The sequence below is a fragment of the Lutra lutra genome, chromosome 16 (genome assembly GCF_902655055.1).
Source record: "Lutra lutra chromosome 16, mLutLut1.2, whole genome shotgun sequence".
Classification (NCBI taxonomy): domain Eukaryota; kingdom Metazoa; phylum Chordata; class Mammalia; order Carnivora; family Mustelidae; genus Lutra; species Lutra lutra.
The window spans coordinates 57,233,902-57,258,263 of NC_062293.1; the positions used below are offsets into that span (position 1 = coordinate 57,233,902).

The 24,362-nt window shown below is 49.3% G+C and overlaps 1 protein-coding gene across 4 annotated transcripts; it reads left to right on the plus strand.

Annotated features, from left to right (window-relative positions):
- The first annotated feature begins 6,551 nt into the window (after nucleotides 1–6,551).
- On the plus strand, nucleotides 6,552–23,680 carry DHRS7C (dehydrogenase/reductase 7C). Of its 4 annotated transcripts, none has more exons than XM_047708912.1 (7): nucleotides 6,552–6,711; nucleotides 6,933–7,092; nucleotides 15,850–15,962; nucleotides 17,477–17,690; nucleotides 19,305–19,397; nucleotides 22,310–22,490; nucleotides 23,263–23,680. In XM_047708912.1, the coding sequence occupies exons 2-7, from the start codon at nucleotides 6,939–6,941 to the stop codon at nucleotides 23,582–23,584; spliced, it is 1,077 nt and encodes a 358-aa protein (XP_047564868.1). In that variant the 5' UTR covers nucleotides 6,552–6,711; nucleotides 6,933–6,938; the 3' UTR covers nucleotides 23,585–23,680. The 4 variants fall into 4 exon arrangements, with proteins under 4 accessions (XP_047564868.1, XP_047564869.1, XP_047564870.1 ...); XM_047708913.1 differs by having other exon boundaries at nucleotides 17,480–17,690; nucleotides 23,263–23,599; XM_047708914.1 differs by having other exon boundaries at nucleotides 22,310–22,465; nucleotides 23,263–23,523.
- Nucleotides 23,681–24,362: the final 682 nt, after the last annotated feature.

Below are 24,362 nucleotides of genomic sequence, written 5' to 3' on the forward strand. Positions count from 1 at the left end.
ATGGAATACTATGCAGCCATCAAAAGAAATGAAATCTTGCTATTTGCGATGACGTGGATGGAACTAGAGGGTATCATGCTTAGCGAAATAAGTCAATCGGAGAAAGACAACTATCATATGATCTCCCTGATATGAGGAAGTGGAGATGCAACGTGGGGAGTTTAGGGGGTAGGAGAAGAGTAAATGAAACAAGATGGGATTGGGAGGGAGACAAACCATAAGAGACTCTTAATCTCACAAAACAAACTGAGGGTTGCCGGGGGGAGGGTGGTAGGGGAAGGTGGTGGGTGATGGACATTGGGGACGGTATGTGCTATGGTGAGTGCTGTGAAGTGTGTAAACCTGGCGATTCACAGACCTGTACCCCTGGGGCTAATAATATATTATATGTTTATAAGAAAATGTAAAAAGTTATTTAAAAAAAAAACATCAAGGGAAGTAGCCCGCCATTGCTCTCAACATTCTTCCCCAGCCAGGCTCGGCAGACTCAAAGGCAAAGTGTCCACATCTCCCTTTACAAGGTGGGTGGCAAAGAAGGGTGACAGCTGACTCCCGGTGCTTAGGCAAGAATAAACGGGTGTTCACAGATAAAGAACCAAGAAGAGCAGAAGGCTCAGGTGAGCCTAAACTCACTGATGGGCCCGGAGTCTGTTTTACTGCTTGTTTTCATGGAATTGACAACTCGGCCTCATTGCTACTATCAGACAAGCCCTCTTGGCGAGGGTAGTCTGGGTAGTCTGGGCTGAGAGGGACTTCTTTGGAGACCAGAATAAGCTCAGTAGGGCTACCTAGGGAGATGCGTCCTGTTTGCTCATGTCAATGTGGTTTACCGCTTAAATGCTGTGAGGTGTACATCTGTGTAAGAAGCAGTGGGCGTGTCATGGAGAGACAACCATGGCTGAGAATTTCCCCCTGCCCTCAAGAAGCCATACCCTGACCCTTTAGAAACAATTTAGTGTTGTTCCCCAAGAGGGAGATTGGGGGAGATTGGAAAACAGCCAAGGTTAAAGGTTAGGGGACATGTCTGTTACTTGGTGGTTGACCAACCGTATCATTCACTTCTGTTAAGTCAGCTGGGCTGCATCAGAGAGACAGAATATCTACGTAGGACATGAAATCCTAGAGACTTTTTTTTTTTAAACTTGTCACACAAGGCAGAAGAGAGACATCTTTTGCACAGTAAAACACAGAAGAAAAGAAGGCATCCATCTGAAAACAGGAGAATTTGGAGGTCAGGCGAGATTGTAAATAAGGATGTCAGACGGGATCCATCTGCTTCTCCCTTTCTCTCTTTGTTTGATTATTTTATTCTATTTCTCTTTTTTCTTAAAGATTATTTATTTATTTGACTGAGAGAGAGAAAGAATGAGTGAGAGAGGGAACACAGGCAAGGGGAATGGTGTTGGGGTAGGTTATCAAAGGAACGAGACTGAGACAAAGTGAAAGTTATGCAAAGCCTTATTCTATGCCAAGCATTAGAAGTTAGACTGACCGGCCAGGGGAATGAGACTGAGACAAAGTGAAAGTTATGTGAAGCTTTATTCTATGCCAAGCATTAGAAGTCAGACTGACCGGCCAGGGCCGCCTCCAAAGAGAGCAACCCCCTCCCGATCTCACAGGCTGGTTTTATAGGGCATACCCGCAGACCCAAGGTACGTGGCTTCTATTGTTAAGGTGTTTACTCCCGGAATCGATACCTGGAACCATACCAGGAATTACGGGGGCCTTTATTCCCGGAATGAAGTCCGTGGATGTAAACAACAACATGGCTACCTAGGCAATATGGAGTTGCTCTGGCTAAGCAGGCCCTAATAGTTAAACAGGTTTTAACATTAAATTGGCCCTAACAATGGGAGAGGGAGAAGCTGGCCAAGTAGGGGGTCCGATGCGGAACTCGATCCCAGAACCTGGGGATCATGAGCTGAGCCAAAGGCAGACACTTAATGACTGAGCCTCCCAGATTCCCTCTTTTCTCTTTTCAACTAGGAAATATTTTAATATACATGAGCTGATGTAACAGAGGTCGATGAAACAGAAGTAAATGCTTTGTCGTGGTCGCCACAGATCTCTCTTTTTTAAAAAGAAAAGAAGTATGTTGTAAGAGGCATAATGAAAGCCTCACATCCCCTCCCCATCTCTTCCTCCTTCTCTCTCCCAGGTCGTAACCACCATCCAGAAGCCACATCTACGCATGGTCATGCACATTTACTGTGCACACCAGTATCCACAAACTGCTGATGAGAGGGTCTTGTCTGACTTCACATTTTATTTTATCTTTTTCAAGGTTTTATTTATTTATTTGACAGAGATATATCTCACGGACACACCGTGAGATAGAGAACACAAGCAGGAGGAATGACAGACAGAAGTAAAGGGAGAAGCAGACTCCCCACTGACCAGGGAGCCCAATGTGGGGCTTGATCCCAGGACCCCGAGATCATGACCTGAGCCAAAGGCAGACACTTCACTGACTGAGCCACCCAGGTCCCCTGCAAAACCAAACTCTTAAATATAGAGATCGAACTGGTGGTCACCAGAGGGGGTTGGATAAACAAAATAGATAAAATAGAGGCACAAACTTCCAGTTATAAAATAAATAAGTCACAGAGACAAAAAGCACAACATAGAGAATATAGTTATTAATATTGTAATAACGTTATATGGTGACAGATGGTGACTCCACTGATCAAGGTGAGCACTGAGTAATGTTTAGAATCATCAAATCAATATATTGTATACTGAAACTAACACACCATTACATGTTAATTACACTTAAGTTAAAAAAATGTTTTTAAAGATAAGTAGGCTCTCAACTTCTGCCTAACCTCATCCTACTCACCTGCTCCTGTCCCATGCTCTGGCCTCTCTGCTGCTCCTTGAGAATCCCAACCATGTTCTGCCTCAGGGCCTTTGCACTTGCTGGTCCCTTTGCCTAGAACTTCTGTCCCCCATATATCCTCATCCCTTCCTCAGGCATCCACTCTAGCATCATCTTTTCACCAACAATTTCTGATCACGCCCCATGAAGTGAGAGTGACTTATTTTCCATTTGCCTCCTCTCTCCTCCTGGGATAGACCCTGTGATGGGCCACTCAGATTCCTCTTCACTGATGAAATTGTTACCCCAGCTGCCAGTGGTATGGTCAGCGGATAGCCAGTGCTCAGCCCCCTCAGGAACCACCCCAGTTAGAGAGACCTGCACTTGGACCCAAGGAGGCAAAGAAGGCACGAGTCCATTGCCTTAAAACTCCATGACACCGACCCGTGTTGATGGACCACCTTTGCTTTCTGTTAAAGGAAAATGGTAGGGCTGATTTTTGGTGGAGTCTGCTTGATACCCTGGGATCAGCTGGAGGTGGGCAATACCGCTCAAGATCGGCTCTGACACACGGTGGAGGAGGAAGAACTTCCATGCACAGAACTTGGAGCAATACCTATTGTCCAGTTCCTTTGGGGGGAAAGATGGCCTGAGTTAGAGATATGCACAGATGTATTGGTAGTTGGTTAATGGGTTGGCCAATGGGTTGGAGACTATGGAAAAAAATTGGAGGAGAAGGAAATTTGGGGAATGGATGTGTGGACTATCCTCTTGCAATGACACTGAGTATGAAGATGTTTGGTCCTGTAAGCATGTCCCCCAGAGACTAGTCACTGTACAGGGGCTGTTGTTAATCAGGAAATCAGTGCCCAGTGCTGTTAGTGTTGGACTACCTCTCTTCCCAGCGGGCCCTGTGCCTGTTCAAACACACCATGGCATCAGAGGCTGGAAAGAGAGCCATCGAGGTATTTCTTCCTGCTTTGGCAGTAAGAAATTTTTGCTAGTCTCCATGACAATGGAACCTGCTGGACAGGCCCCCACTCAAGCTCTAGCTCTTACTGGGCTACAGTACTGCTTTTTCTATCCCTTGTCTGACAAGGTGCTAACAACTTCTCACTGTTGCTGGTCTCTGTGGTCCTTAGCAGCCCTAGTGTGTTTCCTTAACCCTTCCACAGCCCTGCAAGTGATCCTTCCATTAAAGTCTCTTGAACCATCCATGGGGATTTTGCTTCCTGCCTGGACACTAAGAGATTCCCTGGGCTTTGTTTCCCCCTTCTAGGACTTACCACCTTCTGACATACTGCAGGATTATTTCCTTGTGGACCCATGGTCCACTTCCCAACACTAGGTGGCTAAAAACCCCCACAAAGGCAGGTCCGGTAAGGTCTTTACTTCTTTCAGAGATGCATTCCTCAGACTTCCTCTGCCAGGCTCATGATAGCTGAGCCATAAGGAACCATTGAAAAAGAAATGAAGGAATCAATGAATGACATTTACGGACAACTTGGATCATCTTCTGGAAACACTAAAGTAAAACCTGACACCATGATTCTGTTTATTAGTCTTTGGGTGGAATGCTGGCCCATGATCACTGTTTACAGCAGCATAGAAACTGCACCTAGAACATCTGTACGATCGCAGGGAGGAGGGAGATAGTCTGTTGGTGTACCTGGTCATGGATAACCATTGTCCTCTTCAAGTATTGAAACAGAAAGACTGCCCTTAACTATTACAGGAGACCCAGGTAGTTCCTCTTTTATAAAGGATCTTGTACCACGGTGTGGTTTGTCCTCAAACAAAGCACTTGTGAATTGTCCAACCACAGCAGCCACCATGCTTGGATGAGATAACCAAAGAATGTCTATATTGACCAAGCCAACATTGGCAGGTAGACATTATACCATGATTAGGATTTTCAGCTTCCCAATGCATGCTGTTCAGCTAAGAGAAAAAAATGCTCATTGGAAGTTTCCCCATCCCAAATTTCAATGAATAGTTTCATTTAAAAATACCTCATCTCGGGGCACCTGGGTGGCTCAGTGGGTTAAGCCTCTGCCTTCGGCTCAGGTCATGATCCCGGGGTCCTGGGATGGAGCCTCGCATCGGGCTCTCTGCTCAGCAGGAAGCCTGCTTCCTCCTCTCTCTCTCTCTCTGCCTGCCTCTCTACCTACTTGTGATATCTCTCTCTGTGTCAAATAAATAAATAAAATCTTTTAAAAAAAATACCTCATCTCAAGTGTCATTTTCAGCAGAATGAATTAAAAATGTGTGGTATCAGGGGGCCCCTTGTTCCACTATTGCTTTTGGCTCAGGTCATGATCTCGGGGTCCTGGGATCTGAGCTCAGCTCAGAATCTGCTTGAGACTCTCTCTCCCTCGTCCTCCAACCTTCTCACTTGCACGCACACTCTCTCTCAAATAAATAAATAAATCTTTAAAAAAAAATGTGAGGTATGGCCACACAACGGAAAGGAATGATCTCCAGCCTCACGCAACAATATGGATGCAAACATCATGGTCAGCAAAACAGTAGCAACTTTGTGACTCTACTTAAATAAAAAGCTTTAAAAATCACAGGTAAAACTAATATATGTTTTTCAAAGCTAGAAAGTAAGTCACTCCTCGGGGGCTGGAAAGAGACATGCTGGGGGCAGGGGAACAGGTCAACAATGCTCTGTTTCTTGATCTAGGTACCGGTTAGAGGGTATGTTCAGTTCGTAAAGATCCAGAAAGAGCCACACTTATATCACATATGCCTATGTGCACATTTCTGTATGTCTCTTTTATACCAATAAAAGTTGGGTTTTCTTTAATGTCTCCAGACAGCCTAATTTCTAAGGAAGAAATACCATTTCCTCACTCCTACCCCTGGGGCACTTCTCCTTGCCCCTCTTCCAGCTCATGTCCAACACAATGAGGACATCATTGTGATTGGTCTTCCTGTTTCTGGCAGTCAGAACCCTTGAAGAGGCTTTTAGTTCTTTATGTGTCTTTATTTCTAATCCTATGGCATTCCATTATGTAAATAAAAATTTAGCATTTGAGATAAATTCTTGGTGTTCTTTTTTTTTTTTTTTTTTTTTTTTTTTAGTATTTTATGCGTTATGTCTCCGCACCACGTGGGGCTCAAACCCACAACCCCAAGATCAAGAGTTGCGTGATCCACCGACAGAGCCATCCAGGTGCCCCAAATTCTTAGTGTTCTTAATCATTCAAGAGGACAATAGTTATCCTCTTGGGAGCTGTGTCTGTGCTGGGTTAATACACGGTATCTTCGTCTGTCCTGCCAAGAGCCGTGCAGGATGAGATTGCTATGCCCATTTTATAGACAAGGAAGCTCAGGCCCAGGGAAGTGAAATAGTTTAAGGAGAAACACCCCCAAACTCTGCTCATGGCCCGCTTCCTAGCGATTCAGTCTTAGCAAGCTCCGTTCTGCTTAACCATTTTTCTATGTTTTTGGTCCCCAGCCAGAAAGTGAAGGCCAGAGGGCTTGCAGCCACTCCGGTCTGAGCTAACTAGAAGCCTCTTGATAAAGGATTATAGGAAAGGAGGGCGGGGATGTTTGCACTGACAATCCTGGGTCCTGATCCCTAAGGCCCAGCCCTGAACTGCAAAGGAAACCTCCAATCATCAGGCACACCGGCGAGCTTTAAAATTCCTGGCAAGAACTCTGAAATCGGACCCGGCCAGCATGTGTCCCTGAATATCAGAACAGACACTATATTTACCTTGAAAAGCCCTTCAGTGCACTGAGAGTTATAAATAGTCATTAGGGCCCAAGCGAGTGGCCTTAACACATGGATTTTCTTCCAAAAATGCAGACCCATTTTAATTAAATTTGCCACTAACCTCTGGGAGGGCAGGCCCCGGATTCCATTTGCTTTTGGACACACCGTGAGTAATTTCCTATTCATCTAATATTCAGGGATTAGCACGCTGTCTGGGTGTTTAGCCCAGAGGCAACCCTCCGGGAGCTCGCACAGAGCCTCGCTCCCTGGAGAAGACACACGGGTGCTCGGTGATCGCACCCTGCAGCCTGGGGCCTCCTCCTGCACCAGGTGTCCTCATCAGAGTCTCTTTGCAAAGCCAAGTCCTTTCCCCTTTGTTTCCCCCAGAACAAAATGGGAGTCACAGCCGTGCTCATGCTGCCTCTGCTGCTTCTGGGAATCAGCGGTCTTCTGTTCATCTACCAAGAGGTGTCCCGGCTGTGGTCAAAGTCAGCCGTGCAGAACAAAGTGGTGGTGATCACCGATGCCATCTCGGGACTGGGCAAAGGTAAACCAGCTTGGCCCCTCCACCCCGTGCGCACTCCCGACCTTAGGGATGAGAGGTGGTAGGACGGCGTGCGGTTGACCTGCTAGGTGGGAGGGAGATGGATGCTGCGTCCTTTCCCAGTGTCTGTCATTAGCCAGCAAGTATCCTTTTTGGGGGGCAGGGGTGGGGACGTTGCATCTCCCAAGCGGGAGAAATGAGGGGATTGGGAGAGCCAGGCTTGCAAACTCAGAGCGTCGGGGCCAAAATGGGTCTACAGATGTGATTTGGTGTGGCCTTCATGGGGTTGCAGAAATTTTGAAATGCAAAGTCCTTCGCTGGGGAGACGTACCAACTATGAGCCCAGACTTGGGCTCTGGGTTGAATTCTGGGTTCCATCGCTTACCACCTGGTGACTGCCCTGGTCTGCTTTGGACTTCCCATCCAGGAAAGTGAGGATACTGATTGTCTCTACCTCATGGTGTTGGGGAATGAATGAAGGAAGGAAGGAATGGATAGTTGGAAAGCATGTTGAACCCCTCAAGTGTCCATAATGTAATAACGATAATGAACATATTAGGCTGAAATATGTACTCTCGCTTGCCATATACCCCACTCAGCCCTAGTGTACCACACTCAGCCTAATAAGCTCAACCATTTACCTCCTGTTCTTAAAGGCACATATGTCTATGACCCCTGAATTGGATGGTCTCAGGGGGCCTTTCTGCTGATGGCTTAGGTCTGTAAGATTCTGACATTCTGACTCTCTTTCCTAACAACGGAGGTGGCGCCCGCGCACGGTAATCTGGGGGTACTTTTTGCTCTTGTTTTTGTTATCTTCCGTCAAACATAGAACCCACATGTCTCAGCGTTTATTAAGTCGCTCAACAATCCTCCACGGAGCCCATTACCGTGCCATGTTTTAAGATGAGCATTGCCCCTTCCAAAGAGCCCCCACCCCACCCGGGAGGACTGGTGCCTATTCCCATGGGGCTGCCATCATGAGAACGTTCGGAACCTCCTGTCTGGGAATTCTCTAAGAACTTCCTTCCCTTGGGCCTCCCAAGGGGAGCCAATCCATATGCTTTGAAGACAAGCTCCATTTCAGCGGGTGGTGAACTCATGCTCACCGAGGGACTTGAGAAAATAAAGTACAAGGCAGATAAACCGGATCCCTGTGGGGCCCGTCATGGGTCCCAGAAGCAGTTCCCAAGGAGAACGTCTTGGATCCTCAGACCCAGTACTCAGAAGCAAGAGCCTGGCATAGAGTAAGCACTCAAAAACACAAATAAAATAAAGCTTATTTAATAAATGTCTTTAAAAGCAACCATCTTAGGAGGGAAAGACACTTAAGTATGTGCTTGTATATTTATTTGATTTGTTGATTTCTGGCCAGAGTCCGTTATGATCAGAGAACACATTCTCTATGATTTCTTTGAAATTTGTGGAAGCGTGTTCTGGCTACAGCCCATCTCGGTGAACTATCTGCAGGTTCCCAGAAAGGGTGAGCATCCTACTGTCTTTGGGTCGAATGTCCCACAAAGCATCGATGGGATCCTGCCGGTTGAGAAGGCAGCTCTGTCCCGTACACTCCCGATTTCCTGGGTTACTAGCTAGTGCTGTTCTATCTACCGCTGAGAGGCGTTTAATTGTCTTGCTAGCCTCTTTAACTTATGCTTGAAGTCTCCTTCGGTTATGGTAATGCACTGTACAAATTGGGCACCCGGGAAACCCATCCCAGGGGCAACGCAGCATCTTCAGAGGAACGCGGTCTCATCAGGGTCGTGAATAACGTGTCCCATGGACCCACCCCAGAAAGGCATGCAAAGCAGAAAAAAAGCAAGTCCAAATAGTTAGAAGCAATCCGAGAAGCTGGGTGTGTGTGTCCTTAAATAAACACCTCGCCAGAGCACACAGCTGACCGTAGCGATTATAGGTGGACGAGGCTCCCTTCCTGAGGTCCGAGGCAAGAAAAAAAGTGAGGGGCACAGTGCCGATGACACAGGCCAGGCCAGGCCCGCAGCACACCCCGTGCCACCCCCTGAAACCTGACCGGACCCAGGGGGGTAGTGCTTGAAAGTCGTAAGGAAGCAATGCCAAGCTGTTGCCCAGGGAAATCAGACCATGATCAGGACATCGGACCGTTGCCCCAAGCCCACCAGCTCAGCTGTGTCAGGGATCGGGTCACTTTGTACCCACTGTGTCTGCACTTAGCCACCACACTTGAACTTGAAGTGTTTGTGAAACTGAGGGCTTGCCTCCCAATCATCGGCCTCTTACGATGGTCCCCCGGCCATCCTTTCACCTTGTCCTCTCCCTGAAATCAGGAGGTGGCCCCAGAGAGGCAAGGAAATGTGTGTCCTGGTATGTTTGCTGCATGAAAAGGACATCTTGGTGCTACCCTTCCCAACACAGGGTAAATTGAACTGTGGTCATGAGCTGAGCTGATCGAGAAGCAAACCCAGGGCCTGCCTGAGTCTGCCAGGGTCTGTGTTGGCGGAAATGACGTATTTGGGAGGGTCAAGGCTGAAGGCTCAGCCTTGCTGTCCCCCAGCAGCGGTCACACCACCGGGCTGCTGCCTCCCATGGCCCCCACCCCCGATGGCTGCTACTCAGTTACGGCAGAAGGAAGGGAAGGGCGGGCTTTCAGCTTCGGGATGAAGTCTCTTGTAGGGAATTCTGTTATAAAATCTAATATAATAATAAAAAAAAGATTTTCAGGTAAAAAGAACAAGAAACACACTAGAACCCCGCCCGCTCAGGAATACTTCACCCTGTTTCCTTTGCTCCTTTCTGATGCTTATAAGTGTAGCCTGCAGTGATGGTTGCAGTATTCTGGGCTCGTAGGAGTTGGGGGGGTGGGAGTGGGTAGCTGAACAGCCCACCCCACTCTCAGATTCACAGAGCAGAGAAAACCCTTCCTCTGCTTCTTGACTTTTAAAACCAATCTGATAGTCTCATGACTTTTCAGATCACTACTTGATTATACAAAACCCTTTGGGCATGATGGGTCTCCTCCCATACCATCCATGCATCGATTCAGAAACTGGGATGCCCAGGCCAGCACGAGAGAAAATGTGTGGATTTTCAGTGAAGGGAACACCCCCTTCCACCCACTCACCTGGGGCAAGTGGCCAGCCAGCTCGCTGCTCTCTCTCACCCCTCTGGGGCTGGACGGGTGGGAAGAGGACAGGAGAGCAGGAATAATCCTTATGGGACTGACCCTGTCATCGGGATTCAAGCTCTGCGGCCCAGCACCTGTTTAAAACCGAGTCTGGCTCTTTCTCTGTGGCCACTTCTGTGGGTCCTTCCCAGGCCCTCCCTGGGAATATCCGCCCACCCTTTCTGCAAGGCCTGGACCCTCCAGTTGCTCACCCTTCCCTCGGACCCTGGTATTAGGGCAGATGCTTCTCTGGGGCCCTCTGTTCTGATGAGACCCGACCAGGGTTGATAGCAAGAAAAGGGAGTTTATTACTTGCCATGAGAAAGGAGATCACTGAGGGTAGCTCCCAAAGCGTTTTCTCTCTGAGCAAAAAGCAGAGTGTGCGTTCACGGACCCGACCTGTGAATACACACACCCAGTAAGTGTCAGCAGGTGCAGAGGAGGGGGTCTGAGTGGGGTCTGTGTGGGGTAACATCAGACCTGGCCACGTATCCCACAGGACACTAATTGGGCACAAGCCCCACCCAGGGGTAGAGATTTTAATATCACGAACAAGGTCCCACACCCTTGATCTAGTCGCCTTGAAATCCGGACTCCTCCGGTTTCTGCCTGCTCCGTGGTCCCCTCGGCCTCTCACGGGGATCTTGAGTTCCCACAGGTCAGCACCTGCCACAACAGGTTAAGCCTCTGTGGTTGGTTCTAATTAGCTACCGCCACTGCCCTGCTAATGGGACCTGGGGCAGAAGTCAAAACGGCTCCCAAAATGGTCAGGGCTTGGGTCTAGCCCACCGTGCTTATGGGCGGGGTCTTTGGGGTGCAGACCGAGCCCCTGGGGCAGCCGGTCCTCCTCCTCTGCTCTGCTCTGAGCACACCTGGTGGCCCCCTCCTCATGTTAGATATTGCAGGTGGACTCAGACCCCAGCCCCTGGCTCCCCATTGCACGGAACTTATAGTGCGCTGTTCAGATGGTCCCAGTGGCTCCCTGCTCCCTGGGACAAAGATAAAGGGCAAAAACTCACATCGCAGTCCTCTTCCCAAATCCTCCCTCAAAGTCCAAGCTCTCGCTCCTCTACCTTGCCCAATTTTTTGTCCTATTTGGAGGGTCAGGCATACTGAACTCCATAAACAGGGTTTTAGTGATTTCCTTTGAAAATGTGCCTCTTGGGGGACGCCTGGGTGGCTCAGTCGGTTAAGCATCTGCCTTCAGCTCAGGTCATGATCCCATGGTCCTGGGATGGAGTCTGGCATCCAGCTCCTTGCTCAGTGGGGAGTCTGCTTCTCTCTCTCTGCCTGCTGCTCCCCCTGCTTGTGTACTCTCTCTCTCTGACAAATAAAATCAGAAAGAAAGAAAGAGAGAGAGAGAGAGGAAGGAAGGAAGGAAGGAAAGCAGGAAGGGAGGGAAAGAAAGGAAGAAAATGTGCCTCTTGGGTTGGCAACTAACTCCAAAATTTTGTATCTGTTTGATCTTGGTGCTTTGGTCAATCTTTCCGTTTTAAAATCCCGTTACACATGTGTATGTACAATTTAATATCCAATCACACACACACAGTCAGGTGCATGGCAGGGAAACAGTTTCTGCAACATCCATTTTAAAGGCTTCAAAATATTCGACAAATACCATCATGTATCAACAACCCCCTGTGATGTTGGTCATTACAACCATTTCCAACTCTTTGCTGTTACAATAGTACCCAGATAAACAACATCGTAACTGTGTCCATGCAGACGCTCCTAATTATCTCCTTAGAACAAATGCCCATAAATGAAATAACAGGGTTCAAGTGTATATTTAGTTTTAAGGATTCTGACCAATTTTTTGTCCAAAAGATTGTGGCAATTTACACTGCCACCAACAGGGAATGTGTGACTGTCCCCAATTTTGTTCTTGATTTTCTGATAGATTAAGAGTAGTGTCCTGTTTCAAACTGCATGTCTTTATTCTTGGCACGGAACTGCTACCTTTTGTAAGTAACCAGCTCTCCATGCTTCTCTTATGACTTACTTACCTGTCTCACTAGCTAATTTCTTCATTAAGGTCTTCATCTGGTTTTCTTACTGATTTATTTTATTTTATTTTTAAAGATTTTATTTATTTATTTGTCAGGGACAGAGGGAGAGAGAGCGAGTGAGCACAGGCAGACAGAGAGGCAGGCAGAGGCAGAGGGAGAAGCAGGTTCCCTGCCGAGCAAGGAGCCCGATGTGGGACTCGATCCCAGCACACTGGGATCATGACCTGAGCCGAAGGCAGCCGCTTAACCAACTGAGCCACCCAGGCGTCCCTTCTTACTGATTTATAACAGTTCTTTATAGATTCAATAAATTCGCTCTTTCCTGATATACGTATTTTTTTTTCCTGACATACGTATTCTAAATAGGCTCCGTCGGGCACCTGGGTGGCTCGGTCAGTTAGGCATCCACCTCCTGATTTTGACTCAGGTCATGATCTCAGGGTCATGAGACTGAACCCTGCATCAGGCTCTGTGCTCAGTGGGGAGTCTGCTTGAGATTCTCTCTCCCTCCACCCCTCCCCCTGCTCACTCTCTCCTTCTCTCTAAAATAAATAAATAAAATCTTTAAAAAATAAAAATACATAGGTTTCCTCCATTCATCCTGGTCTTCATTTTCATTTCCGTTTTCTGCTGTTGGGAAGGTTTGTTTTTTTTTAAGGATGAAAAAGTCTATAAATGATTTCTGTTATGATTTCTTCCTTTGGGGTCAGGCTTACAAGATCTTTCCCCAAAGCAAGGTTATTTATTCATTTCTCCTTTCTTCTAGTTCTTGTATTGCTCTGTCTTAACATTTAACTATTTAACACATTTTAGTGTATCACTTCCTCCCCAATAGTTAGCTAGGAGTTCAAATACCACTTTTGTTTTGTTTTGTTTTGCTTTGTTTTATTTTTCAAATACCACTTTTCAATAGCATGTTCTTTACCTACTGATTCGTCATGCTAACTTTACAATATACCACATTCTTATGGATTCATGGCTCTATTTTTTTAAAGAGTTTATTTATTTGAGAGACAGAGAGAGAGAGAGCTAGAGAGCACCAGTCGGGGGGGAGGAAAAGGAGGCTCCCCGCAGAATAGGGAGCCCAACATGGGGCTTGATCCCAGGATGCTGGGATCATGACCTGAGCCGAAGGCAGACACCTGACTGAGCCACCCAGGTGCACCTCTTGGCTCTCTCTCTCTCTCTTTTTTTTTTTTTAAAGATTTTGTTTATTTATTTGACAGACAGAGATCACAAGTAGGCAGAGTGGCAGGCAGAGAGAGAGGAGGAAGCAGGCTCCCCACGGAGTAGAGAGCCCGATGTGGGGCTCGATCCCAGGACCCTGGGATCATGACCTGAGCTAAAGGCAGAGGCTTAACCCACTGAGCCACCCAGGCACCCCTCTTTTTTTTTTTTTTGAAGATTTCATTTATGTATTTGATATATAGAGAGAAAGCACAAACAGGGCGAGGAGGGGCAGAGGGAGAGGGAGAAGCAGAGTCCCAGCTGAGCAGGGAGCCCAATGCGGGACTCGATCCCAGGACTCTGGGATCATGACCTGAGCTGAAGGCAGACGCTTAACCGACTGAGCCACCCAGGCACCCTCTTGGTTCTATTTTTAATCAGCATTTCTATCCATACTTAAGAACAGCCACGAACTTAAGCAGCCACAAACAGGCTGCTTTAATTTCTGTAGCTTTATCGTGTATTTTAATAACTGATAGAATTGGTCCATTCCTATTGCTGTCCATCAAACTGTTCTTTGCTTTATTTGTGCCTTTATTATTCCAAATAAAGCTTGCAAAGTATCCAAGTGAAGTTTAGGATCTTGTCATCCCTTTCCAAGACATGTTGGAATTGTAATTTATTGCATCAAATTCACTTGGAGGTGGATTGACGTCTTCATTGAATTCCTCCATCCAGAATGGTCATGGACAGCCTCCTTCTCCATTAAGCACCAACATTCAGAGAAATCATCCCTTCCCTGTGATCCCAGCAACTCAAGGCAGCATTTTAACACTTTTATTTCTAGACTCAGGTTTCCTTCCGTCAGCAGAGCTGAGCACAACCCCCCTCCTCCCTGCTCTCAGCCTCATGCAGTACACCTGTTTCTAGACCTCACTGGGACCTTCCATCCATCCTCCACCCGGCCCCTATCTGGCTGAGACCACATGGTCCAGCCCTGCAGCTGCTCTCCTCCAATACCACAACCCCCCACTCATGATGCCCGCTGATAACCCAACCGGGCCCCCTTCTCTCCACCTGCATACAGCCGTGAGATCACTTTGAGCCATTGCGTTCAGGATACCCAGCCTCCGGCGGGCACCCAGGGCTCCCCAGCTATCCCCTGGCATCCTGGCTCCATCAGACCCACTACTGGTTGGTATAAAATGAGGCAGTCATAGGTCCTGAACACCTGGGAGGTGTTGGTGGTGTCTTCCCAGGTCCCTGTATGAGGCCAGTCTCTCTATTCCTGGGGTGCTGTGAGTGTGGGTTGCAGGGCTCACAGCCTTGACCTCTGCCGGTGGACATTGCTGCCCCGGGAGTTACACAGCCTCTGCCCCTGCCCCGGAGGGAGACAGCACACAGTCCGTAGACCCGAGCATATAAAAAGGCTGGTCCTTTTGCCTCCAAGTGGGACATCTCTGCCATTGGGTTTACACTCCAGAGCCTTCCTCAGACCCAGCTGAGGCTAGAGTTTACCTGAGACCTTACTCCCTCGTAGATTTTCTCTGAAGAACATTCCCTCAATAAATCCTGACAGCCTGAGCCCCTGTCTTTGATTCAGCTTCTGAGAACCCGCCCCCCCCAAGACATTGCCTTGTGTGGTTCCCATGGGAATTAAATGAACTAATATATATAACTCTCTTTCTTGAATCTGTAGAACAGGTAAACACTCAAAATACATTAGCTTTTACTGTTCTTAAATATTCTTGCTGATGTTCTTAAATATTATTGCTATACAAGAACACTGTGTGTCTTTTTTTTTTTTTTTTTAAGTAGTCTCTACGCCCAGCATGGGGTCTGGAACTCACATCCCTGAGATCAAGAGCCAGGTGCCCCCCCAAATACTTTGTGTTTACCCAGACCTTGCCCAACTGAGAAGGACCCATGTTGGGTGAGTCAGGAATTGCTTTGGAATAAAAGTAACTAGACACAAGGTAGGTTTACTTTTTAAATAAAAAGAATCCTTACTGGCGTATCTAGCCACAGAGAAAATGTGTGGGAAACTGGGGGATTAGGTCTGAAAAAAACCCACCATGGCTCTATCCAGGATCTTTAGATTAAGATATAAGGAGGACTTTGATCCCAGAGGGCTAGGTGGACAGGAAGGAAGAAACCTTCTGCCCAGCTTAGGGAAGAGTATCTTAACAATCAGAACCATCCCAGGACGGAAGGGCTGGCTGTCTCTGCTCTGAGCTCCCCTTCACTGGAGGTAGCCATACAGAGGCTGGAAATGACAAAAAAATATTTCCAGTCCTGGGGGAAGGGTGATTGAAATGACCTAGGACTCATGGCCGTAGGACGTTGGAATTCTCTGAAATCTTGAATTCCTACTATAGAGGCTCATCGTCCGTGGCTCCATCCACACAGTGCACCCTGCCCTCTTTCCTTCTTCCTCCACAGAGTGTGCTCGGGTGTTCCACACTGGTGGAGCAAGGCTGGTGCTGTGTGGCAAGAACTGGGAGAGGCTAGAGATCCTGTATGATGCCCTCATCAGTGTGGCTGACCCCAGCAAGGTAAGGCCTTCTGGCAGTCTGCTTGGGGAACTCCTGGGCACCCGTAACCTTCATTGACTGCTGTGTTAGCAGCTCATGGAGAAGGCGGGTGAGATCTGGCCATTGCTTTGGGGGAGTGGGAAGCCGTGCTCTCCCTAATCTCGACCCAGGCATGTCTGCCAGGCACATTCTCCAGACCAAGAATTTGCTCTCTGGCAACCCATCCTCCCCACCACCCATTGTATTTAAGTCAGAATCAGAGAGGATCCAGAAGCTTTAGGAAGGCACAGGTATGGGCATGATTATAAATGCTTATGGCTGATTTTTAAATCAGGCCGGCTCAGTCGGTGGAGTGTGCGACTCTTGGTCTCGGGCTCGTGAGTTCGAGCCCCACGTTGGGTGTACAGATTACGTAAAAATAAAATCTTTAAAATAAAATAATACCTCAAAGGATATTTCCTTCCAAGAAGTCGGAGAAGTGAAGTCACTTTCCACAAAGCTGCTGGGAGGTGAGACCTTTCTGGGAGGCTGAAGGTTTCAAAGCGTTTCTGGAATACTGTTGAGAGAACGGTCTTCAGAGCTGTCTTCACGGTTTGGTTTAGTTTGGTTTGGTTTGGGTTGGGTTGGGTTGGTTCAATTTGGCCCTGATGTTGAATTGCTTTTTGGAAACAGTCAAAAATAATTCACAGCAAAGTCCGCTACTTGAGGGGAGGGAACAAACGGGACAACACAGAATTCAAGTTCTGTTTTGGGGCACGTTATCAGGTCTTGAGTTAAAAGGAGGTTCTGAGGTCAACTGTGTGGGAACTGCAGAGTAAAGTCAAGCTTGTCTGGTGCATCCTTTACTGCAGGACTTTTCAGAGCCTTTGATAGGCGAATGTGCATTGTGTATCCCCAAGCAGGGCATATAATAGTCTGTGTTTCCCAAACAAATTTGACCCAGGAACCCCCTCATCGGGACTAATGTTTGTCAAATGCTGGGATTACATTTATCTCATGGTAGCATCCATTTTCCAACCTGTTCCCCGCTCTAGACCATGAGGAGCCTCAATGGCAATTGAGTGTCTAGGGCCGAACGCAATACCTGGCACATAGATAGTGCCCCAAAAATATTGTGTGGAGTGTACCAGTTTGGTCAAAAACAAAATGCGGCTGCAGAGCATGGTGATGGAGTCTCCTGGGGCTCCTAAGCCAATCTGGAAACCCATTTGCAGAAAGGAGCTCATATATATTATAATGGCATCTCCATTGGCATCCATGCTCAGCCTCCTCTGTAAAGGGTGATGTTCATTTGGATTTATCAGTTCTGGTCCCTTTGGCCAACAGTTCAGACTTCTTAGTGCATTTTTGCATGTTTGGATTGCTGGTGGTGTAGCAATGGTACCCACGAATGGATTCTCCATCAGCTTCCTTCCTCCTAGAGCCATTTCTGCTCTTTCCTTTCATTTTTATTTTGTAGTCGTTCCATAAGTCGTTCCATAAGCTCTGCCAGAGGGAGGTCTTCCCAACATGCCTTGACTCTCTTGTTGGCTCAGCAGACATTCACCCCAAAGCTGGTCCTCTTGGACCTCTCAGACATCAGCTGTGTCCAGGATGTGGCCAAAGAAGTCCTAGACTGTTACGGCTGTGTGGACATCCTCATCAACAATGCCAGCATGAAGATCAAGGGGCCTGCCCATAAGATTTCTCTGGAGCTCGACAAGAAGATCATGGACGCCAATTACTTTGGGCCCATCACACTGACCAAAGGTCTCGTGAGTTTGACCTTCCCACCAATTTCTGGGCCACTGGCTGCTAGAGAGGGCTCTGTTACATAGACAGTCCTCCAATTCTAGATGGAGTCTCCACTCCCCCTAGGAAAAATCGCTACTTAGTTGGTGAAAGCTTTCAGCATTCTGGCTATAAATGTTGCTAAAAGAAAAGGGATTTTGGAAGTATCTTACTGGTATATTCCAACCTCCCTCTCTGGGAAATCCCTCTCCCCACACAAGCCCTGCCCTTTATCCCCCCTTCTCACTCATGTCCATGGCTCCCCCTCCAATCCCGTCCCACATCTTTGGACCGTTGTCCTCATGCATGATATATATTTGATATATCGACCTTACCCTTGATCTGTTCCTACCCATGTCAGTTGGTCAAGGGTAGAGAGTCTGGCCTCAGAAATAAAGAAGGAAACTGTTTATCCCCAAACTACAAGAGACCCAGCATTGTGTCAACCCCTTTGCAGAAACAGGGAGGGCAGATCTCTCTCAAGGGTAAAATGTCCACTCTTCTGGGGCGCTGTCTCACTGCCAAGTTCAAATGCAGCTCTGGAACGTAGGGGTTGGGGATGGACTTGTCATGGAATAGAACCAAGAGTTGAATCACCATCCCCCACAAAGGTTATCAAGGCAGGACCCCAACAGGGAGGCTATATACATGGAGAATTTCTGGGTTTAGAATGTGGGATTGAGGAAGTGTGATCTTAGAGCTGCCTTCTGCATAATAATGGGGTCTGGGGCACCAGCACAGAGGAAGGGAGAGTTATCTCAAGCAGAAAGATGACTTTCCAGAGCTTCTGAAATGAGGCCCCAGAGATAACGGTTTCTTCCAGTCTGGTCCCTCTGAGGGTCTGGAAGTGAGGGACGCAGGGAGTGGAGGGGGTCGGGGCCAGCCAGACCTGGCTCATCTCCCTGGTTGGGCTTCTAACTTGCTAAGAGACCTGAGTCCAGTCACTAGCTCTGGGTCTCAGCTTGCCCATCTGCAACATGCCAGGGCTCAATGTCAGTGCCATTCTGAAAGCCATCTTTTCGTGGTTTTTTTTTGTTTTTTGTTTTTTTTTTTTGTTTTGTTTTGTTCTGTTTTTTTTTTTTGCCATCTCCCCATTCCACCTGCACTGTGATCTATCTCTGTCTCTAAATTTCTGCATTTTCACATGAGTTCATTTGTAGGGGAATCTTTAGAATATCACCATAAATTAAGAGCCCCCTTCCTTCTCAATAAACAGAAGAACTCTGAAAACAGAACCAAGTAGCAGGTTCTCCCAAGGTGCAGGGCTCTTTGTTAAAAGGTTTAGAGAGGTGTTCAAGACACGGGAGGATTGTGGGGGATCGAAATGGGATGACCTGTGACCTTGTTCCCCACTGAGATCTGCACATGGGCCTGTCACTGAAAACCACCCAGAAATGAGCGGCCGAGCCCAGCCCACTCTTAGGAAACACGGGATCACTGGGATCATTGATGTCCAGGCTCCTGCCTAGGGTCCTGCTGTCATCGAATCACCAGGGAGGTAGAGGGGCCCTGTGCGAGGAAGGGGGTCCGGGGGAGGGGCCTGCCTGCCTCAGTCTCCCATGTGTAACCGTGACTCTGTCCTGTGCTTTCCAGCCCTGCTTCCCGACATGATCTCCCGGAGGACAGGCCAGATTGTGTTAGTGAATAACATCCAGGGGAAGCTTGGAATCCCATTCCGCACAGCTTGTAAGTTGCTACGACAGAAATGTCTCGTCTTACGCTGTATATCTTATAAGGGATGTCCTGTCTAGCACTAGGCACGTGGCTATAAGGGAGGGGACATCCGCAGGTGAAACAATCATTGGTTTTTCTCTGTTCCCATTTCTGAGCACCCGTGACTTGGAGGTGACCAGAGAGAGATGACCTCTCCCCCAGAGGCTCACATCCCCCTAGGGGGTCAGGGCCGGCCCTGGCTGAACACCGTCCATGCCTCCTGGCCTGGGCGCACAGCCCCCGCGCAAACGCCCGTTCTCCATAAAGATGTCTTTGAAGGACAGGAAGGGTTACAACCCAGAAAGAGGAGACGGGCGGCCATCACACAGCGGCAGAGGGATGGAAGCTTTGGGGGAAGGAGGAAGGGGAGAATGAGAGATGCAGATTTGCAGGAGGGGTGCAGAGAAGCCCCAGAGGCAGGAGTCCTTTAGGAAAGTCCAAAGAGGAGAGAGATTTCTCCATAGATGATCTTGGGACCCCGCTGGGGAGCTACCCTCCTCCCACGAGGTAGTCTGTGGGACGGCAGGGTGCGTACCTTATATATTTCTTCTCTTATTTTTAGAGAGAGAGAGAGAGCGCGCACGTGTGTGTGAGTGGGGTTGGGGGGAGGGGCAGAGGGAGAGAGAATCCCAAACAGATTCCCCACTGAGCGCGGAGCCCAGGGTGGGCTTGATCCAGGGACCCCAAGACCATGACCTGAGCAGAAACCAGGAATCAGATGCTTAACCAACTGACCCACCAGGTGCACCCCCCCCCACAACTTCTTTTTAATTACCCATTAAGTATTGTCATAGAGTGGTTTGTAAGAAATACATATTTGGTCTTTGTCCCATTTCTGGCCCAGAGCTCTTAAAACCCTTGAATTTCCTAAGTGATAAGAGTGATCAGAGTGTCTTTAGTCATGTCAGTGAGGCCTAAGGAGGGGGGCTGCTTGCCTGAGGGGTCAACCGTGTAATTATAGGGTGGGACTGGAAGGGGCTGGAGATTGAGTTCTGTCACCCCAGGCTTGATTTAACCCGTCGTACCTATAATGGAGCTGCCGTAAAATCCCAAAAGGGGGGGCTTCAGGGGGCTTCCAGGTTGAACACAGGGAGACTCGGTGGAGAGGGAGGTGTCTGGAGAGGATCTGGGAGCTTTCAGCACCTTCCCCCACACCTCAGCAACCCCCCCACCCCCACGCCCTGCATCTCTTCCATCTGGCTGTTCCTGAGTTCTGTCCTTCTGTAAGAAACTGACCATCCACTGAGTAAAACCTTTCCCCAAGTTCTCTGAGCCGCTCCTGCAGATGAACTGATCTCAAGGAAGGGGTCTTGGAACCTGCGATCTCCCATCGGCTCAGTAGGAAGCACAGAAGACAAGGGGGGCTTGTGACTGGCCTGAACTAAGTGGGGACAGGGGCCGTCCTGGGACTGGGCCCTTAGCCTGAGGGCTCTGACTTCATCTGCAGGTAGACTGAGCAGAATGAAGTGGCCGACACCCAGCTGGTGTCAGTGAGTCGGTGCAGCCAGCAGAAACCCAGGCATTGCAGCAAGGTGCGGAATTGTTCAGTATTTCATTATCTAAATACAAGGACATTTCAGTAAAAATCAGGCTTTCCAGCTTCCTGAGCAACAAAAGGTCTGGCACCACCTTCCCTTCTCTCCCCCGGGGGTGCCCCTGTTGCCTTCTATACGGGTTTTTACTGGGGGCCCTGCTGCAAACCGAGCGGCCCCTCCTCCAAGGGGCTCCACAGGGGTGGTCCCACCTTGCCAGATCCCCACCGCAGCTCTGAGAAGCTGTCTTGTCCCTGTCCTTGTCTTCTGGGAGAGGCCCTGGGGCCCTGCACCCCTGCGTTCTTAACCCCGCGTGGTGAGGGGCCGAAAGCTGGCGAGGGCTGTCTGGGAAGCACGTGCCCCACTCCCCACTAGGATGGCCTCGGAGGGGGCTGGGTCTGCTGGCAGGGGTCCGTGTGATGGCAGAGACCACGGGACCCCCACTCCCAGCCTCATTCAGCCTCCAGCTGACACCCCCGAAATGGGAAGCTGAGATTCATCAGACCCCAGAGGTGGCTCTAAGCTCCCAAGGCTATAAGAAGTGTCCCCTCGAGGTGAACCATGAGAGACTATGGACTCTGAAAAACGATCTGAGAATTTTGAAGGGGTGGGGGGTGGGAGGTTGGGGGCACCAGGTGGTGGGTATTGTAGAGGGCACGGATTGCATGGAGCACTGGGTGTGGTGCAAAAATAATGAATACTGTTATGCTGAAAAAATAAAAAAATTTAAAAATTAAAAAAAAAAAAAAAAAAAGAAGTGTCCCCTCCACTCTTGTGACATTTCTGGAAAGGTTCTTGTTTACCCAACCCACGGCCTCGTCCATTTGCAGTGGATTCAGTGAGAGTAGCTCAGGCGGACAGGACCTTGGAGGAAAAGGGCTGGGAAGTGGGAGGGGAGACCTGCTCTGGGCTCCCAGGGGCTGCCCGCTGGTACCGACCTTACGGGGAGGGAATCACTTGGTACCAACCTTAGCAGGAGGGAATTGGGGATTCATACCTGGGCCAGGTGTCCCGAATATATTTCCTCTTTCCATCTTCGCCATCACTTGCCAATGGGGATATTGTCCCCATTTTATAGGTAGGAAAACCGAGCCTCAGACAGGGAAAGCGCTTTGCCCAAGGTCCTCTAGCAGACAGGTGTTTAAGCGGGATTGGATCCCAGCTCTGCCTCTGTGCACCACTCCCCGAGGGCTCTCTGTCCCCATCTGTGCAGTGAGGGGCAGGGCTGGGTGACATGTGGGTCCTTGTCAGCTGAGATGTGGGAATGTGGCCTCTGTGGCCCACACTCTCACCGGGGAGCAGGGCCGGCCTCCCCTTGCCCCCCGCACCCACCCTGGCTGGTTTCTCTTCCAGATGCTGCCTCCAAGCACGCCGCGCTAGGCTTCTTTGACTGTCTCCGAGCCGAAGTGGAGGAATACGATGTTGTCGTCAGCACCGTGAGCCCCACTTTCATCCGGTCCTACCGCGTTGATCCGGGCCAGGGAAACTGGGAAGCCTCCATCTGGAAATGTGAGCTTTCTGAGGGAATCTGCAGGTACAGGGGCCTGGGAGGGGGCAGCCTGGTGTCACTGGGCCTGGAGGTGTATTCCCGAAGCCCGAGACTGGGGGGTTGGTAGAGCCCCACACCCGGCTAACAGAGGGGAGGGGGCCCCCAAATTTTAGTCTCAACGCACCAACCAGGTAGACAGAATCCTAACCCACAACCAACAGACCAAGGCCCTAGCTAGGCTCCGTCACTCACAGGCTCTCTGACCTAGGCCATGGGCCTGCATCTCTGGAGGCCTCAGTTTCCCATGCAGAACAGCCAGATTTGGTCTTCAGGACCTTTCTATCTTCCCCACCCCCTCATTGTCCCTTCCCTGGCAGGCTGCATAGAGCCAAGGTTGAAAGTCTGGCACAGGACTGCCTGCACTTGGAGCTTGCCTCTGTTGTACACTCAGTGTTCGAACACAGGCAATCCCCTTGATCTCTGTGCCTCAGTTTCCCCTTTAGAAAGTGAGGAATGATGGTAATACCGGCCGTGCCCAGGCGTTGGGAAGACTGAAGGTTCCGGCTCAGAGAGGCTTTATGACAGCAACCAGCATACAGCAAGTGCTCTGTAAATGCAGTCTAATTACTGCTCTTCTAGAATATTCTGAACAGGGAGCTGTTTCACCCTACCCAAGTCTCTGTCTACGCTAGGGAAACAAGAGGACCCAAGATGTGGACAGGTGGTCCCAGCCCACGACTCCAGGCCCAGCCCTGGCCCCATCCCTCTCTTTGGGTGCCCAGAAGTTGTAACCCCTGCCCCTCCTGGGGGCTGTTAGTCTTTTTCAGGAAGCTGACCTATGGGGTGCACCCTGTGGACGTTGCAGAGGAGGTGATGCGTACCGTGAGACGGAAGAAACTGGAGGTCTTCATGGCCAACCCCATCCCCAAGGCCGCCGTGTACCTCCGCACCTTCTTCCCAGAGTTATTTTTCGCCGTGGTGGCCTGTGGGGTGAAGGAGAAACTCAGTGTCCCAGAGGAGAGCTAACTGCTGGGGGCCAGATGGGTCACCTCACTGGGAATAAAGTCTTTCCTGGCAAGGTGCTGGTCCCCTGTCCTTTCCACACAGGGGCCCAACACAAGCCTACAACACATCCCTAACCTACACCTGCCTTCCAGAGATGTTCTCCACCCCTGTGAACATGGACTGGACACCAGCCCAGTCTCTGCAGGGTCTCTGGGTCTCTCCCACTCAGCATTCCCAGGGCACACCCCCAGAAGCTTCCCTACTCGTAGGGTGACACTGAGCAGAAGAAAATCAGGAACCATAATGGGTCTGACCTCCATAGAGACAGGCACGCAATCATGCAGACACACATGCATGGGCACATATGCACATATGCATGCACGGGACACACACACATGCACGCACCCACACACATGCACTGGGGCCATCAGCCTGCTCAGGAACTTAGAAAACCACCTCCAGTTTATGTAAGACTGACTTGCCCGTGTCTGCCTCCAACAAGAGAAGCCGGACTTGGCAACCCTTCAGGGCTGCACTGTCAAACAGAACTTTCCAGAACGGTGAAGAGATTCCACCATCTGCATTGTCCAAGGTGGCAGCCACGAGCCACAGGTGGCTGCCGACCACTGGAAATGGGGTCTGTGCGCCAGCGAGGCGGAATTCTGAGTTTTATCACCCCGGCATGAATGTGAATTAAAACAGCCACACGTGATTGGAGGCTCCCAGGTCCACGGCACAATCAGAATCCACCTCTTCCCTGGAACTAATGGGTCCGAGGAGGGAAAACGTTTCTCAGCTGATGCTAAGGTGGCCCGGGTGGGGTGGGGGCGGATATCTACCTCACTCCAGCCTTCTGGTGCGTACTCAAAGCAAAACTCCTTTAACACCACCCTTCTTGTTGCTGGTGGGCAT

Coding starts and splice junctions, on each gene's coding strand:
- DHRS7C (XM_047708912.1), top strand. CDS start 6,939: ATGGGAGTCACAGCCGTGCTCATGCTGCCTCTGCTGCTTCTGGGAATC. Junction 17,691..19,304: donor GCCCATCACACTGACCAAAG/GTCTCGTGAGTT, acceptor TGTGCTTTCCAG/CCCTGCTTCCCGACATGATC. Junction 19,398..22,309: donor AATCCCATTCCGCACAGCTT/GTAAGTTGCTAC, acceptor TTTCTCTTCCAG/ATGCTGCCTCCAAGCACGCC.